The sequence below is a fragment of the Nomascus leucogenys genome, chromosome 6 (assembly GCF_006542625.1).
Source record: "Nomascus leucogenys isolate Asia chromosome 6, Asia_NLE_v1, whole genome shotgun sequence".
NCBI classification, from domain to species: domain Eukaryota; kingdom Metazoa; phylum Chordata; class Mammalia; order Primates; family Hylobatidae; genus Nomascus; species Nomascus leucogenys.
The window spans coordinates 102197172-102215950 of record NC_044386.1 but is presented as its reverse complement, the minus strand read 5'-3'; the positions used below and the strand labels follow the sequence as shown (position 1 = coordinate 102215950).

At 38.6% G+C, this 18779-nt stretch overlaps 1 protein-coding gene across 2 annotated transcripts in view; it reads left to right on the top strand.

The window, feature by feature from the left end:
• The window catches only part of ADAMTSL3 (ADAMTS like 3), a 388402-nt gene that overhangs the window by 197818 nt on the left and 171805 nt on the right, over positions 1 to 18779 (top strand). For both annotated transcript variants that reach the window (XM_030814922.1, XM_030814923.1), the window contains exons 8-9: positions 9361 to 9435; positions 15284 to 15441. In XM_030814922.1, the coding sequence (XP_030670782.1) occupies positions 9361 to 9435; positions 15284 to 15441 (233 nt within the window). The remainder of the gene's footprint in view (positions 1 to 9360; positions 9436 to 15283; positions 15442 to 18779) is intronic.

The following is an 18779-nucleotide window of genomic DNA, read 5'->3' as shown; positions in this document are numbered from 1 at the left end:
CCAGGTCTACCTCCAGACCGAGGGGGGCCTTTACCAGGAGGCCATTTGTCTGCGATTTATGAATGGCCCATTCTGAAGGGCAAGATAAAGAAAGCGTGGGTAATAGTATTTGTATCAGTACAAGTAGAATTTCAAGCAAAAATACAAAATGAGTACTTTGTTGATAATCAAAAAACAGTTTAAAGGATTCGTGAACCAAATGCCATTACATCAAAATATGTAAAGAAAAATCCCCTGTAGTTAATATAAGATGAAACTGAAATCAGTGAAACTTCTGAGAGACTTTAATACATTGAAGTGAGTGATAATTACATAAAGAATCTGTGCAATATAATTGCTAATGTTACATTAATAGGTAACAGAGCATTGCATGGTGAGGAAATACACCTTCTTTTCAAACATTTATGCACCATATTACAAAAACTGATTCTATGCAAGCCTCCAAGGAAGATTAGAAAAAGAAAATCCAAGTAAAACACAAACCATCAGAAGAGACCTCGCCCTGCAGCTGCACCCATCCGTTCCCTGCTTCTTCCTGCTACAGAGGCACAAATGTCTGTCTTCCTTTCCAAGACTAATTAATCCCTCCATCTGTGTTCTGCATTCCAGCTCCTCTGTGTCCTCAGAGGACTCACTCCACCCATCATCCCTTCTCTTTCCTTTATCTTCTTTCACTCTCTCTTTCCTATCAGTGTTAATATGACCAGCGGCTCTCTTCCCATCTTAAATAAAACTATAATTTTTAAAATGTCTATGTATTTACATGTATATACGTATGTGTGTATATATGTATGTTTATTTACATGTATGTTTATATATGTGTATGTATATGGGTGTATAATATTTATATATAAAAATATTTTTAAATTTTATATATATATGTAGAACACTCTTTTAAACATAATCACGTCTCCAGCTACCACCCTAATCTTTCACCTACTCTTTACTGCCAAGTCTTGAAAAAACTGTTTACACTTGCTGTCTCTAATTTTTCATCATCATGTATGCCTCAGATCACAGCTTCCTGTGCCAGCTACTTGATTGAAACTGCTTTGGCAAAGCACATTAACAGTCTCTTTATTGCTCATCCAAAAGGCCTTTTTAAGCCCTCATCTGCAGAGCACTTGGTACTCCTGGCTCCTGCCTCCTTAAAATCCTCTGCCTCATAGAATTCTCACTTCATTTCTGGTCAGACCTGGAACTGGGCTGTCTCTTGCAGGACAGTGAAGAAATGCTGAAAAGTTTGTGACTATGGACCAGTCCTCTCTTTCTGCCCTTTATGACTTGAGTTCTCCCTCTCTATATCCTGCACCCGTGCTGCTCAAAATGTGGCTCACAGTCCAGCAGTATCAGCATCACCTGGGAGGCTGGTGGTCGGGCACATTCTTGGGCTCCACCCTAAACTGCTGGATCTGAATTTCTATGGGTGGAGCAGGTGTCTGTGTTTTAACAAGTTTTCTAGATGATTCATGTTTAGGTAAAATGTTTGGGAAGTACTGCCTTATCAGCATATCACAGAGACTTCTACAAATGTATCAAACTTTAGTGGAGGGTTGCAGAAATGAAAGGGAATTCCAGTTTAGGAGATGATCCTTATAGGATGCTCCTTGTTCCTAGCTTTGCCTAGGTGCTCTGCCGTGTGCTTTCTCTCCAAGAGTTATATAGTAGGCAGCTCCACCCAGAAGAACATTTTCCTCAAGTTTGAGCCTTTTTGGCTAAAATCCACTGCAAGGGCGTTTGATTTGCAAGGTTTCACTAAAGTGTGTAATTATCAATGGGACAGTGGTTGGAATATACACATATACACACACACACACCCCCAGACAAATGCTTCCCCAAGATACCACAGCCTACATTCACAAAGATTTTGCAAGAGAGGCCAACCAATCTGCCCAAATAGGTTTTCTTCAGTTCAGTAAAGCTTTCTAATTTATATGCATTTTCAAAACAATTTTTATTACATATATAATATGCTATATATTTGTTGTAAAAAAATCCAGAATATCCAGGCAAGGAAATTGACAAACATGTCATGTATTCAATCACACTGCCAAGAGATTACACCTGTTATCATATTAGTGTGTATCCTTCCTGGGGTGAGGTGAAGTGGTTGAGGATGCATAATATATATTGATAATTTATATTGTGAAATTAAGACGTACATAAAGTTTTATAAAACTTATAAAAACTTCAAATGGCACAGAAGGATATAAAATGGAAAGTAAAAGTCACCCTCTACCATCCACAAGCTCCTAACCATTTCCACTTTTTAGAGGTCTAAACAGTATGAACGGTTGCGTCTATTAAGATATTTCTTATGGATGTATATGTGTGCACCTTTCCATACAAACATGTATGCTTTTGAGAAGTATACAGAATTGATCATTAGGTATAAATTCTTTTACAATTTCTTTTTATTCACTGAGTTTTTTTTGCCTATCAGTTCTCATGATTTGGCTTGTCTTTTTGTTTTTGAGATGGAGTCTTGCTCTGTCTCCCAGGCTGGTGTTCAGTGGTATGGTCTCGGCTCATTGCAACCCCCACCTCCCGGGTTCAAGCAATTCTCGTGCTTCAACCTCCTGAGTAGTTGGGATTGTAGGTGCCAGCCACCATGCCTGGATAATTTTTGTATTTTTTAGTAGTGACAGGGTCTCACCATGTTGGCCAGGCTGGTCTTGAACTCCTGACCTCAAGTGATCACCCGCCTCAGCCTCTTAAAGTGCTGGGATTACAGGCGTGAGCCACTGAACCCAGTTGGCTTGTTTTTTAACTGGTGATGTAAGAGGACATTACATAATTTATTTAACCAGACTCATATCAATGAGCATTTAGATTTTCTCTCAGTGTTACAACAACTTTGTACTTTTGTGCAAGCATGTCTTTATGTGCTTTTAGTTCTCAAAGATACTGTAATTTCTCTTCTCTCTTCATAATCTTCTTGACATTTTGATTTTTCTGTGAACTAGTTTTTCAAGTGTCTGATCAATTTTCCTGCTAATCTGTGTTTTTTTCTTACTGATTTGTAAACACTCTGGATATTTAGAAAACAGTCTTTGCCTATAATTATAATTTTTCCTTCTTTGACATTTAATTTTGCTTAATTTTTATTTCAAATGATTAATATTTTCCTTCGATTTTCTCAAGGCATTTTTTTATGTCTTGAGAGAGAGAGATTTAAATGTTGTTTTTGTAGGTTGTGCCCATTTTTTGGGGAGTGGAAACGGAGTCTCACTCTGTCGCCCAGGCTGGAATGCAGTGGCGCAATCTTGGCTCACTGCAGCCTCTGCCTCCTGGGTTCAAGTGATTCTCCAGCCTCAGCCTCCAAGTAGCTGGGATTACAGGCGCCCACCATGCCCAGCTAAATTTTGTATTTTTTAGTAGAGACGGGATTTCGCCATGTTGGCCAGGCTGGTCTTGAACTCCTGATCTCAGGTGATCCACCCGCCTTAGCCTCCCAAAGTGCTAGGATTACAGGCATGAGCCACCGCGCACAGCCGGTTGTGCCCATTTTTTAAAAGTTCATTCCAACATATTCCATCTTTTCTCTAGCCATTGCAAATGGGGCATTTTCTTCCATTATTTTTCTAAATGATTATTCTTGGTATTTCTAAAATCTAATAATTTTTTAATATTAATTTCTTTTTGATTTCTAATGCTTAGACTATTTTTTCTTGCCTAATTACCTTGGCTAATCTTTTAAAAACCCTTAAGTCATATGGTGCTAACTGATATCCCATCATTTCCCCAATTAAACAGCAGTGTTTCTAATGTTTAAGCATTAAGCATGTTAATCATGACTTGCATTTGTAAATGGTGTTACAAACATTTACTTTATTTTATATACAGAATTTTTATCAGGAATAATGACTGAATTTTACTAAATGCTGGAAACTTATTTGAGGTAATCAAACTTATCTACTTTATCTATTAATATGGTAAATTACATTAGTAGGTTTCCTAAATTTGAGCAACGCTAGCATTTGTTGGGTAAACTTCATTTGTATATAGTGTGTAACTCAAATTTATGATTAAATTTTCTTTTCAAATATTTTACTTAGGAATTTGGTATCAAATAGATGTTAGTGACATTGGAATGTAGTTTCATCCCCAAAATTGTACTGTGTAAAATTTTCAAGCATACATAAAAGTTGATAAAATAACACAATTAACTACTGTACATTTTTTCAACTAGATTCAGTAATTACTTACATTTTGCTACATTGATTCATTATCCCTATCACTCCCTATCTATCTATCTATCTATCTATCTATCTAATTCCTCCATCCAACTAGCTAGCTGACTCTTGTTAATTTACAGACATCACAACACTTACTTCTAAGTATTAATACTTTAGCATGACTCTTCTAAAAATAAGGATCTTCTTTATAACATCATTTCACTAGTACACCTAAAAAATTATAATTTCTAAATATTATCTAATATCCAATCTATGTTAAAATTTCTCCTTTTATAGTTGTTTTTCCCCTTGAACTGGTCAAGGCTCACTCATTGCATTTAGTTTTTCTATCTCTTTAGTCTCTTTTTTTTAGTGCACTTATTTTTTCTTTGTATTGACTTTGTAAAGAGTTCATTCCGGTTGTATTGTAGCATGTCCCATATTCTGGATTTGTCTGATCGTTTTCCATTTGATTTGTTGATCTCCCTCACATAATTCCTGTGAATTGATCAGTAAGGTCTTAGGTTTAATTAGAATTGGATTGAACATTTGTGGCAGCAGCACATCAAAAGTGATGCGTGATTTATGTTGCATCATATCAGGAAGTTGATGATGTCAGCTTGATCCAATATTACTCACACAGGTGGTGAACTACACATTCTCTGTTGTATAGATCCATGTTTCCCTGTAAGAAATCTGCAGAGTGATGCCTTGACAAGGTGTAAATATTCTGTCTTGCAACAGTCTTTCACACCGTGGCTTTAGTGTACATTGATGATCCTTGCCTGAAACAGTATTTAACACGGAGAGTTGCAAACGGTTATTTTCTAATTCTATCATTCCTTCTTCACTCATTCTTCTGTTTTTAAAAAAAGGTTTCTATTTTTTAATTTCTCACTCTGTATGCAGAGATTTTTATTTATTTAATGTTTTATATATTACTGACAACAGTCTTTTTGGGTTTCAAATTGTCCAAAATGTAGCCAGTGGGAGCACTTTAAACTGTCTTCTTTTGTCATAATTCCATTGAATTTTAGACATTGCCTTGGTTTCTAGAGCAACAGGTGTTCCAAGCCCACCTTGAATTTTCCCTACTCCAGACCCGGCGTTACCTGGTTTTTTCATGGAGAGTTGGTTATTTTTAGTGGGCTTTGTGTGTGTATGTGTCTGTGTGTGTGTGTACATATGTGTCTATGTTGGGTTACACCTTCAACACTCAGCCAAGGTAGTTTGCAACTTTGTTCTAGCCTTTACTTCCTGCTTCCTCAGAGTCTGTAGGTTAGCCATAGATGACAGCTTAGGACCTTCTCAGGTTGTTTCTGGGCATGCACAAAGCTCTGGCATATGCAGAGCCCCACATAGACATGCGGTCTTCTAGATTTTCAGGAATATGTTGGAGTTTTTCAAAGCTACCTGTGCACATCTCATTCCCAGCTTTTTGGTTAGCTTATTGTTTTCCCCAATTGTTATCCACCACCTCATGCAGCCTCAATGTTAAACAAGTATCTCTGATTGTTTTGGACAAATGCCTCCTGGGGAAAAGCTGTTTACACTGGGCAAACTCCCAGTTAGGTAAACCAAAGACAGCTTTGTGAGTGAAGTCTTCCAGGGAACCACTACACAGGTCGAATAATAATTGGGAATTGGGCATTGAAGGAGCTCCAAACCCATTCTACCCCTGCAGAGTCTGCCAGGCTGCTGGTTTGCACTGTGATTATGGGCTGTCGTTTTCAAGGTTACCATGGAGGTGGAGAATGGGGAGAGATGGAAATAGGCAGCTTAGCATGCCACAAAGCTCACTGTTCTTACTGAGTGCTTTTCTTTGATAATTACTGCTCATTGTTGCAAGCCTTTGGTTAATTTCCAGAGTTTTAAAAATGTTGGTTCTGACCATTTTTGCTGGTGTTTTTATGGATTTTATGGAGGAGAGGATTTTTCAGAAGTCTTTATCACTTTTGCTTGTTTGTTCAAATTAGTCTCTACAAAAAATTCAAAAATTAGCCAGGCATGCTGGCACACAACTGTAGCCCCAGCTACTCAGGAGGCTGAGTTGGGAAGATCGCTTGAGCCCAGGAGGTAGACGCTGCAGTGAGCCTAGATCAGGCCACTGCACTCTAGCCTGGGTGACAGAGTGAGACCCTGTCTCAAAAAACAAAAACAAAACAAAACAAGAAAAACAACAAAGCATGATGAATGCATTAATCTTTTCTTTACTTACCAGTTTTCAAAATGATGAGCTATTTGCTAGCATCCTTAAAATGACTGATGTTGTAGTATGCGTCATTTCCTTTCCTTTTTTTTTTTTTTTTTCCCGGAGACAAGCTCTCACTGTGTTACCCAGGCTGGAGTGCAATGGGTTGATCATAGTTCACTGCAGCCTCAACCTCCTGGGCTCAAGTGATCCTCCCACCCCAGACTCCCAAGTAGCTGGGATTACAGGCACACACCACCATACCCACATTAAAAAAAAATTATAAAATTTTTTGGTAGTGACTGGGTTTCTCTATGTTGCCCAGACTGGTCTCGAACTCCTGGGCTCAAGCCATCCTCTTGCCTTGGCCTCCCAAACTGCTAAGACTACAGATGTGAGCCACCATGCCTGGCCCCCTCCTTTTTTAAAAAAAAGCTAAATAATAATCCATTGTAGGTATATACCAACTGTGAGAACCATGATTTCCAGTAGGTAATTGTCTAGGCCAAGGATCACGAATTTTTTCTGTGAAAGGCCAGATAGCACAGTAAATATTTTAGGTTTATTGAGCTGTATGGTCTTCATTACCATGACTCAATTCTGCCTTTGTAGAACAAAAACAGCTTTATCCATTCATCCATAGATAGATACTTAGGTTGTTTCTTCCTTTTGGCTATTGGGAATGATGCTGCCATGATTGTGAATGTACCAATATCTGTTTGTGTCCCTGCTTTCAGTTCTTTTGGGTATATTCCTAGAGGTGGAATTGCTGGATCATATGGTAATTCTATGTTTAATATCTTGAGGACTTGCCATACTATTTTCCATGGCAGTTGTACCATTTAACATTTTCACCACCAGTTCACAAGGGTTCTTTTCGCCACATCCTCACCAATACTTGTTATTTTCTGCTTGTTTTGTCATTTTTTTTTGTATAATTCTCATCCTAATGGGTGTGATGTGGTACCTGATTGTGGTTTTGATTTTCAATTCCCTAATAATTATTGATATTGAGCATTTTCATGTGCTTATTGGCCGTTTGTATAGCTGTTTTGGAGAAATCCAAGTCCTTTTGTCCTTTTTATTGAATGGGTTGCTTTTGTTGTTGTTGAGTTACAAGTATTCTTTATATATTCTAGATAATAACCCCTTTCCAAGATGTGATTTGCAAATGTTTCCCCCCATTCTGTGGGTTGCCTGTTCACTCTGTTCATAGTGTCCTTTTGTGCACAAAGGTTTGATTTTGATTTGGCCAAATTTAGTCTTTTTTCATGTGTTTCCTGTGCTTTTAGTGTCATATCCAAGATACCAGTGCCCTATTTTTTAACCTTCCTTTTTTAAAGTCTTCAATGTATATATTGGCAGGCTTTCCACATCAGGTCATATAGCTTCTTATCATTACTTTTATCAATTGTAGAGTATTCCTTAGTATGGATGTTCTTGTTTATGTAATCTTTCCCATATTGATGGACATTTAGGTATGGTTCAGTCTTTCCTTTTACATGTATACATGTTAAAAACAAACGAAAAATCTGGAATAGACATTCATCAAAGTGTTAGAAATGATTATCTCTGGGCAATAGGATTAGAAAAATATTTATTTTGTATTTTTGTTTATCTGCATTTTCTAATTTTTAATAATAAACAGGTATTTCTATTTAATAAAAACTTGCAAACTAGTCAGTCAATATATCGATATCCTTTGCTTCACTGATTTCACTCTGGAGAGTTTATCCAAAAAAGATTGTTTTGTGTAAGTTAGACAAAAACATCTGCTTGAAGTAATTCGTATCATTGATAATGTTCTAGTTTCATTTAGAAACAGACAATGTTCAGATAGGGGACTAGTGAGATAAAATATCATATATGAGTTTAGATTATTATGTGAGCACAAAAATGAAATTATCAGAGTATGTAGCAGTGTGAAAAAACATCTATGAGGACCAGGATTTCCAGTAGGTAATTGTCTAGGCCAAGGGTCATGAAATTTTTCTGTGAAAAGTCAGATAGTACAGTAAATATTTTAGCCTTATTGAGCCATATGGTCTTCATTACTACAACTCAATTCTACCTTGAAGAGCATAAACAGCCTTAAATGAATGAATGAAGAGGTGTGGCTAGATTTGGCCCAGGGGGCACAGTTTGCAGACCCTCATCAAAGCACATGGATTGGGCCATGAGAGTAAAGGCAATTGAGGTAAGCAGTGCATTTACTTTAAACATTTCTTTAATGTTATTTAAGAGTGTATTTAAATGAAATTATGTAATATTCATCTGCTTTACACATATTTGGTGATTTCCAAAGATTTATTTATTTTTTTCTTGAGACAGAGTCTCACTCTGTTGCCCAGGCTGGAGTCCAGTGGCACGTTCTCAGCTCACTGCACACTCCACCTCCTGGGTTCCAGCAATTCTCCTGCCTCAGCCTCCCAGGTAGCTGGGACTACAGGCACACGCCATCACACCTGGCTAATTTTTGTATTTTTAGTAGAGATGGGGTTTCACCATCTTGGCCAGGCTAGTCTCAAATTCCTGACCTCAAGTGATCTGCCCGCCTTGGCCTCCCAAAGTGCTAGGATTACAGAAATGAAATATAGTTAAGAATATTTGGCCGGGCGCGGTGGCTCGCGCTTGTAATCCCAGCACTTTGGGAGGCCGAGGCGGGTGGATCACGAGGTCAGGAGATCGAGACCATGATGAAACCCCATCTATACTAAAAATACAAAAAATTAGCCAGGCATGGTGGCAGGCACCTGTAGTCCCAGCTACTCGGAGAGGCTGAGGCAGGAGAATGGCGTGAACCCGGGAGGCGGAGCTTGCAGTGAGCCAAGATTGCGCCACTGCACTCCAGCCTGGGCGACAGAGCGAGACTCCGTCTCAAAAAAAAAAAAAAGAATATTTTGTAGACGCCCCCAGTTTTGATTGACTTGCTCATTTTCATGGGCCTTTAGTGTACTGGTTTTATTGCCGTTGTGTTCTGTTCTTTCCTAGGAGAAGAAAATGTAATCGCTGTTCCTTTGGGAAGTCGAAGTGTGAGAATTACAGTGAAAGGACCTGCTCATCTCTGTAAGTAGAATTTAATCTTAACATTTTTTAATATCCTGAAAGTTCAGTTAGCCAAAAAACACAAAAAACAAAAAACCCACAAACCAAACCAAACCAACAAGCAAAAAAAGTTAATGGGTAATGTTAACCGAACTTGCGTCCACTTACTTGGCACAGCAAAGCTAAACACTGACATTAGGATTTGCAACCAGGGACAGTGAGGCATTTATTGCAGAGCACCAAGCAAGGAGAATCAAACAGCTCTTGCCTAAGACCTGAACTCCCTGATGTCTTACATGTAAGGATTTTTAAAGACAGGGAGATAGAAGTTACAGGCAAAGTCACAAATTAATACATGGAGACTATGCACTGGTTTGACCTGAAAAGGTGGAATATCTTGAAGTGGGGGCTTACAGACCATAGGTAGATTCAAATATTTTCTGATTTGCAATTGGTTAAGAAAGGGAAGTTTTGCCTAAAGACTTGGAGTCAGCAGAAAAGAATGTCAGATCTGGCCCTTGGGTGTGTTCTCCTCCAGGTGCCTCAGGAAGAAATGTAGGACAAAGAAAGGCAGTCAGAGTTCAGCCTCAGTTCCCTCTTACCGGAGGTCTCTGTGCCAGTGGATCCATTTGGTGGGGATCTAGATTTCCTGAAAAACTGCTCAGGGACATATGTTAAAATGTTATCTTTAGTTTCTATGGGGAACCATACATCCTGTGACTCTAACGTTTTTTGGCTATTGTTTTAATCCACTCTTACCTTGTTGCTTGTGAAGTTGCTCATTACTTCTCAAGGCTAGCTAGGTGCCTGGAATTTCTCTTGAAGGAATTCAAGATTTTCCTTTATTTCCATTCTTGGGGGTGGTGGTACCCTGTTGGGTACCCCCAACTATTTTGTAGTGGGCAAAATAGTCTATATAACCAGGGAAATTATCTGTATTGTACCCTGAATTTTTCTGTTCTCATATGCCAATGGGAGATTTACCTGTTTAAGATTAATCCCCTCATGGGAGAATAAAAACCAAATTTTATGTCAAATAAACTATTTTTGTATAGGATGGCTGGGTGTGGTGGCTCACGCCTGTAATGCCAGCTCTTTGAGAGGCTGTGGCAGGAGGATCACTTGAGTCTAGGAGTTTGAGACAAGCCTGGGCAGCACAGGAAGACCCCATCTCTACAAAAAATTTTTTTAAAAATCAGCTAGGCATCGTGGTGCATGCCTGTAGTCCAAACTACTCAAGAGGCTGAGGTAGTCCGAGGAGTAGCTTGGCTACTACAGGTGTGTAGTCCAAGCTACTTCTTGAGCCTAGGAGTTCCAGGTTGCAGTGAGCTCTGATTGCACCACTGCAATCTGCCACTCCAGCGTGAGTGACACAGGAAGACCATGTTTCTAAAATAGTAATAATATATGGAGAGTAAAGTAAGATTTGGGAATGTTCTGGAGATTTCAGCAAAGTGTGACAAAACAAAACAAAATTTAAAATACAAAAGCTTATCAGTGAATATGGCTGATCAGAACAAGCCTTGCTGCTAGCACATCACAGCTTCCCGTCTAGGGGTCCCTGAAGGCTGACTGGTTTCCCAGAATACTACGAGTTTGAAATAATAAATAGATGATGGTGATGGTTTCACTCTGGGAATATACTGAAACCATTAAATTATGCATTTTAACAGGGCAAAGTTTATGGCATGCAAATTATGTATGGAAAAGATGCATTAAAATGCAGTGAATGGTCTTGATATTCTCATGATATTAAAGGACATTCCCCAAAATTCGCTCCAAAAATAGTTTTATAAATTGTAAAAACAGAATAAGTAAACAGTAAACAGAGTAAGTAAAGGTGAACACTTTGAGGCAAAAATTCGTTTATGTGTATATGTTCTGGCATATTCAACATAACTTTATATTCAAGACTGGCACTCATCCAAGAACAGGGCTCAAAAATGTTCCCATTTCTCCAAGAGTGACAAATCTGTTGCTTGGACTATTTCCCTTTCTGAACAATCTCACAATTGGCAGTAGAAGTATTTCGGAAAGTTATCCTTCTTTGCTGATGAATAGAACTGGCTTCATTTACAAAAGACTTAGTTAACATTTCTGAATATCTAAATATAGAAGTGGTTTTATTTTCTGGATTTATGCAACTTTTTTCTTAATTTTTATTTGTAAAAGATATTTCTGAAATGAAGCTTATTTTGCAGTAATAAATCATTCTTTTAACATCCACGTTAACTGTAACTATCCAAAAGACTGCATTACTAAGAACTGAGAATGCCCAGCAACATTAATGTCAGTCTCTTTTCTGTGGAGTGAATTTTAATTACAGAATATCCATCTTACATACTGCCTAGAGGTGTTTGTTTAGATCCTGAATTTCCAGTCCTGTCCCAAGCCTGGCCACAGCATTATGGGGAGCACACAGCCCCAAATTTTCCAGGAGTGCATCCCTTCAAAAATGGAAGCAATAAGCAGATCCCTGCAAAACAGATTTTATTATAGCAAAACCTTAGCATTAAATGTGTTTGACTAGCAATAAACTTAAGAAGCCAAGAGGTCATAAACCAAAAACCTCCAATTCAACTGGAAGAATATTTTTCCTTTAAGCCCTATCTGAGGACCATATATAGAGGTGTATAAATATAAGCATGGATACAGTACCTAATGACCAATCAAAGGAAATTGACATGAATGAAATTAGCATATACTATAGAAATAACAGCTCTACTGTACATATAAGTTTGATGTATTTATAACTATGTTAGCCATGCTAAACACTCATTCCACATTTACCTGACAGTACTTTCATGGCCTTTAGAATTTAGGGAGACCTCTTGGGGATGGTTACCATGACCCTGCCTTTTTTGAAAGAAGCCTGAACTGATACTTCTCAGTGCAAATCCCTCAACTAGAAGCAATTAGAAGCATTCATCATTTTCTAGGCATAATTTCTTTTACAAATAACTAATAGTGGATTAAAATATTTAAAGGCATCACTAGAGACCTGAGTTGTGAAGATTTAGGGATACAAGAAAGTTTTGATTTCCAATTTTTACTCTTTTTGAGACTACCTATCATATCTTCCTCAACACCTCCCTCCCTCTCCTCAATATTAAGTCTGGAGAGGAGAAAGAAGTTGGGCCGTGGGCAGCAGGAAAGAAGGCTCACGCTCTCTTCCCTTAATTCTGGTGGGGATGTTTATAGGCTTCCTGGGGTCTCCTACACACTAACCACCTTGCTGCGGAAACCACAGAAGGTCAGTGAAACCTCTGAGAACCGAAGGGTTTGTGCGTGCAGCTCTCACTAGCCATAAATCACACATTGTGAACAACATGGGGCTGCAGTAAATATAGGGAAATGGTGGAAATTAATAAAAACTTAAAGGTATCTATAAGTCAATACATCATCTGAATTGTTGATTGAAACACCACAAACTCCTTTTCTTGTCATTTATTTTTAAGAGGCACCAGCACAAAGGAGAAGCAAGTTTGCCACCAATAGAAATGACAACTTTTAAAGAACTGCATCGGCCTCCACCTTGCTGTGGATTTGGCACAATGGCTTTGTTAATCCGGATTATCAGAATTGTTTGCGTCCATAAACTCTACCTTCACCAAATCCCTTCACCAGTCTTTCTTCACCCACCTTTGACCCTGCTCACCCATTTACACAAGTGAGGTCAAAACACCTGCTTTCTGCCTCCTACATAGGCAACCAGTGTTTGTGCTTTAGAGAACTGAAAGCCTTTTGAAATACTCAAATTAAAAATATTTTACAATAAGTACAATAATACTCTGGAGAAGCAGAGTGGTTTGGGTAATTTATGTGAACTTGAAAATTGTTTTTGCTACTTGTGTTTTTATATCCGTGTCACTGAGACTCTTAGACACTGTTAAAATAGTGGCTAGATTCTGTATTAAAAACAAAATATCAAAACCAAGTTAACAAAAATGCTGGCCTATGGTTTAGGGAATGGATATCATAGCAACTGGTCCTCCCTTCCTCCCAGATCACCTTCCCAGATTTTTACACCCCCTGCCCCAATTCTGCATCCCGATCTGCAACTTGGAACGCTGTGGTCCAGAAGGTTAGCACAATGGTAAAGCAATTACTACCCCAACACAGCCGCGGAATCCATTGCACGCTACTTGAATTTAATCAAGTCATTTCAGGCTAAATCAGTGTCTAGAAACTTGTATTTTGCATGCCTTCTGTGAGGATGCGTTATGTTCCACTTCATTTTGCATCTTGATATTGCCTTAATGCTCTTAATACCCATCGTTTTTTTTTTTTTTTTCTCATTGACTTTAGAGACATCCACTGTAGGGCCCACTTACTATCTCCAGTTCCCCATTTCATTTTTACTGACAACTCACTTTATAACACTCAGTTTTATATCTTCATTGGAACTAGGAAATGAATTTAATCTCACACTTTCCAAAAATCTATTGCGGTCATGGAGATCAGGGCCAAAGTGGTTGGGGTTTTGTATGCCTGAAAGTAGCCAGCATTATTCTTCGACCGCTAATGACTCCTCCAGATCAAGTAGCTCATGTCCAGCCTTTGAATTTTCCCAGAAAAGTTCCCAGCCTGCCTGTCAGGGATAATCAGGGATGTCTCCTAATGCCTGTTATGCAGTCTGTCCAGGGCACTTGAATTCCTGCAGCTGCTCCAGTGACAGAGAAAAATCCAGCAAATGAAAACAACCAAAGCCCAGCAGGCTCTGGATGGAAGCTCCCTAATGCCAGACGATTTTGTCGCATTTTATCAGCTTTCCATTTTTGACACTCGACGGAGTTTTGGTTCTTCTGTGTTCTTTGTTTGAGATTGTTAAAGACTGGTATGATATCATTGAATCAAGTGTGGGTTTTAGAATAGAGTTGGACCTGAGAGATTGTCGGCTCTGACTCCTCATTTTAGGTATGAGGCAATGAAAACCCAAGGCAGAAAGTTAGAGAAAAATACGGGACCAGAAACGCAGGTGCCCCAGAACCTAGCTGTATATACATTTTTTATTGCCTCTCTCAACATGAAACCAGATCTACTAAGTATGGTGACACTTAGAAAATAAAAGAAAGAAAAGAAAGAGGGAGGAAAGACAGAAATTTAAATAAAGTAGAAATGCTTTTTTGTTTAAACTGTGATAAGCAAACATTTTTTTCTGTAGGAAATCTTAAAAGCACTGTTGTTCAGGTGAAAGCAAATTCGAATAAAGGTGTTTCATGCACAAGGGAGGTCTTTGTGGCAATGGAGTGGTTCTGTATTTTGATTGTGGTGGTGGGTGATAAAATGGCATTGAACTATATGCACATATTGTACCAGTGTCAATTTCCTGGTTTTGATATTCAACTATACTTTTGTAACATGTAAACATTAGGCAAAAGGGAATGAAGGTTACAAAAGACCTCGCTCTACTATTTTTGCAACTTCCTGTTAATCTAGAATTATTTCAAAATCAAAAGTTTTGTTTGATAAAAAGCAAATTTGAAATTTGCTGTGATTTTTTTCTGAAAGAGTAGGCATAAGATCTTTTGAACAAGTAATAAAATGAGTGAACATAGCTTTACTTTGAGTATAGCTAAATCATGAAAACATATAAAGAAAGAAAAGTTTTCTCTTTCCCCTTATGCTAGAAATGGCTCCAAAGAATTGAGTAGAATTATTTGGACCTGCACCCTTGTTAGCTCCTTTTTTATGGGCAATTAAAAATCTGATATATCTATTCCACCAATATCAGTTAATATTTGTAAACTGAGTGGCTATTTTGATATTGTTTTGATATCATATACTGACATTGTACTTGCTAAAATGTCTTTTGTAATAAAATACCTTTAAGATTGTTTCTTATTTGAATCGTATATTTTAATTTTAGTTATTGAATCAAAAACACTTCAAGGAAGCAAAGGAGAACACAGCTTTAACAGCCCCGGCGTCTTTGTCGTAGAAAACACAACAGTGGAATTTCAGAGGGGCTCCGAGAGGCAAACTTTTAAGATTCCAGGACCTCTGATGGCTGATTTCATCTTCAAGGTAAGATGATGCTCTTCATAAGCTTCATGTACCTGAATCCCAGAACATCTTGATTTTTAAAACAATAAGTTTGTTTAGCAAGAGGTCATCAATCATTGTTTTTTATACAGAGCATGTGTCATCAATATTTCCATCTTGGCAGTCCATTCTTAAAAATTGTTCAGCACTCTTAAATTTCTGCTCCTAACCCTAACAGTTAAAAAACAAACTTCACTTTTATGGGGGAAGGATTGATTCTGTATTTATAATCTCTGGTTGCTTTGTTCAGTTTGTTTGTTGGTTTAAGAAACAGGGTCTCCCTGTGTTGCTCAGGCTGGTGCAGTGGCTATTCACAGCTGCAATGATAGCCTTGAACTCCTGGGCCCAAGTGATCCTTCTGCCTCAACCTCCCGAGTAGCTGTGTTCAGTTTTAGATAGAGTTTGGTGAAAACGGCCGATGGTTAAATGCACCATATCCTAAACCAATATTGTGCCGCTGCATGTCTTCTTGCAAAGGAGAGCAGAGACAACAGGGGCTCATTCCTTACCCTCCTTTAAGATAGTTATCTTTAAGGCATCTTTACTTCAACCTTCAGCCCTTAGAACATGCAGTCTTGCAGTGGGCTGATTCAAGATCAGGATTTGCTTCCCCAGATGTTCTATGACAGACACTTGTCACAAGATACCTTCAGAAGAACTCTTCTTCTCTGGAACCATGAGCCTATGTCCCCTCTCTGGATACTGCTGGGGCATCTTCCCTCATTCAGAGGACATGAAGTATAGTGGCCAATATATTTCCAAGGTGACACAGTTTGAAACTCTTCTGATAAATTTGAAAATGCCTAAGAAATAAAAAAGATAGTTCAATGTGTGGTTTTGCCGTATCCTGTTTCAGAAACCCATTCCGAAATGTAAATGGAAGCTAGAAAATAGCCCCAATTACCAGTTATATTTTTCTGTATGAAAAAAACCCTTTAGCTTTAAAAAGCTGTGTTCTACATATTAATTTGTCATGGAATGTTTCACTGAGACATCAGTTGCGTCAGCAGAGGAACATGCACGGAGGTAGATGAGAGTTGCTAACTCATCCCAATCCCTAAGACACAAGTTCAGCCTGCGGTGGGACCGGCCAAGTGTTGGCCTGCACAGTGTATTGTTTTGTTTCTGAAACTTTGGATTTTGAATAATCAACACTTAAAAATTGAGAGATTTTTACATCAAAAGATCAGATTTTTTTTTTCTGCTTCTCTGTAAAAATGGGAAGAGCTTGCATTTTACAATAGCAATAAGTGACTGTAACTGGGGAACAGCTGCCTTCCAGTCTCAGGTCTGCCGTGATCCACACCACTATGTATTGTGTCCCTAACACTAAAGGTGTAAGTGGTTGGTTGCCATTCATCCTGATCTGGGCATTTATATCATCTGCCTAGCCTCCACAGACATTTATGTTTCTGACTTCTGTGTCATATCCTTAAAGCATTGATCCAATAGTCTTCTTAGACAGTCGTATTATGAAAGGTTTTGGGGAAGCCATAATTACCTTTTTTTAAGTCTCTCTCTGGTCTATTGTTATGGCATAAATTCTATGCTTTCCTTGCCCTCCTTAGGGCCTTCCTATGTGATTCTCAAGTAGAAAATATACACCGCCACCCCACCCCACACACACACACAGAGTTTTTGTTCCCTTTTAATTACTACTCAGAGAATCTGTATTCTTCTCAAGTCAACTTGGAGGTCCTTGACTGATTAATAATGAAATGAGGAAAGTATCCACAAAGATTAGTATTTCAAGATATTGTTTGGTTACAGTATCAGCATCAGTAGATCTTAACAATATATTGTTTATTGATACCATTTATAAAAACACACGTAAACTGCGTATTTCTATGAGTTTGTATGTATACACACATATATGTATATGTATATTTTTAAAAATAATTTGGAAGGATACATTTCAGAATGGAAACACTGAAAACAACAGTGACTATTTTAGAGGGGATAACATTTTGTAATATCTAATTCTTAAAATAATGTTTAGGAAGAATGTGGCTGGGCGTGGTGGCTCATGTCTGTAATCCCAGCACTTAGGGAGGCCAAGGCGGGTGGATCACCTGAGGTCAGGAGTTCGAGACCAGCCTGTCCAACATGACGAAACCCCGTCTCTACTAAAAATACAAAAATAGCTGGGTGTGGTGGTGCGCACCTGTAATCCTAGCTACTCAGGGGGCTGAGGCAGGAGAATTATTTGAACCGAGGAGACAGAGGTTGCAGTGAGCCAAGATTGCACCACTGCATTCCAGCCTGGGCAACAGAGCAAGATTCCATCTCAAAAAAAAAATAATAATTAAAAAAATAAATAATGAAAAGTAAACGGAAGAATGAATTCACATATCATGTGCATAATTAAAAATTACTTTACACCTTCTTGCCCAAGTTATGTACTTACCTCTTAATAGAGTACATTTAAAAAGTGTGTGTGTGTGTGTGTGTGTGTGTGTGTGTGTTTCAGAGTCTCACTCTGTCACCCAGGATGGAGTGCAGTGACACGATCTCGGCTCACTGCAACCTCCTCCTGAGTAGCTGGGATTACAGGCATGCACCACCACACCTGGCTAATTTATTTTTTATTTTTATTTTTAGTAGAGGTGGGGTTTCACCGTGTTGGTCAGGCTGGTCTCAAACTCCTGATCTCAAATGATCCACCCGCCTTGGTCTCCCAAAGAGCTGGGATTACAGGCGTGAGCCACTGCACCTGGCCAATAGAGTACATTTTAACAGAATGTTCGGTGTACACTGTCTGCATTCATATTCAGTCCTCTATGTTCCTGTCTCTGAGTTCTGGCGCTCTCAGATTTAATAAACAGTTCTGGATTTTGACTTCAAGTCCTGGGAAGCTTTTGATCTCTCCAGACTGAAAAGGTGTTTTGAAAAATATGTTTATCAAAGAGAGTGTTACATACAACTGTCTGACTCATGCATAAATAGAGCCTCATTTTCATACCTACAGCAATTGTCTCTCATGGATGTGGTGTACTTAGTGGGGGAGAATGTGGCAAAATTGGAGACACTTATGATGAAGTAAGAATGGCTCTGATGTTTTTTTCCTGACTTGGGAGCTTGTCCAAATAATGTGGGTTTCTAGGAAGTATCCTTTTCCATCAGTTCCTTTTTTCTGTTTTTTTGGTTCCAAACATTGTAGTATTTCCCAGCCTGTGTTGTTGCTAAGATAAAGAACTCTTTGCTTCCATTCATCTCTTCCTGGCCCGTCACACAATCAAGTCATGGCTGTACTTTGAGTGGGAGGTTAAAAGTGCCTGTGAGGTCACTGATGACAGTCAGCCCTGTGTCCCTGTGTTTCA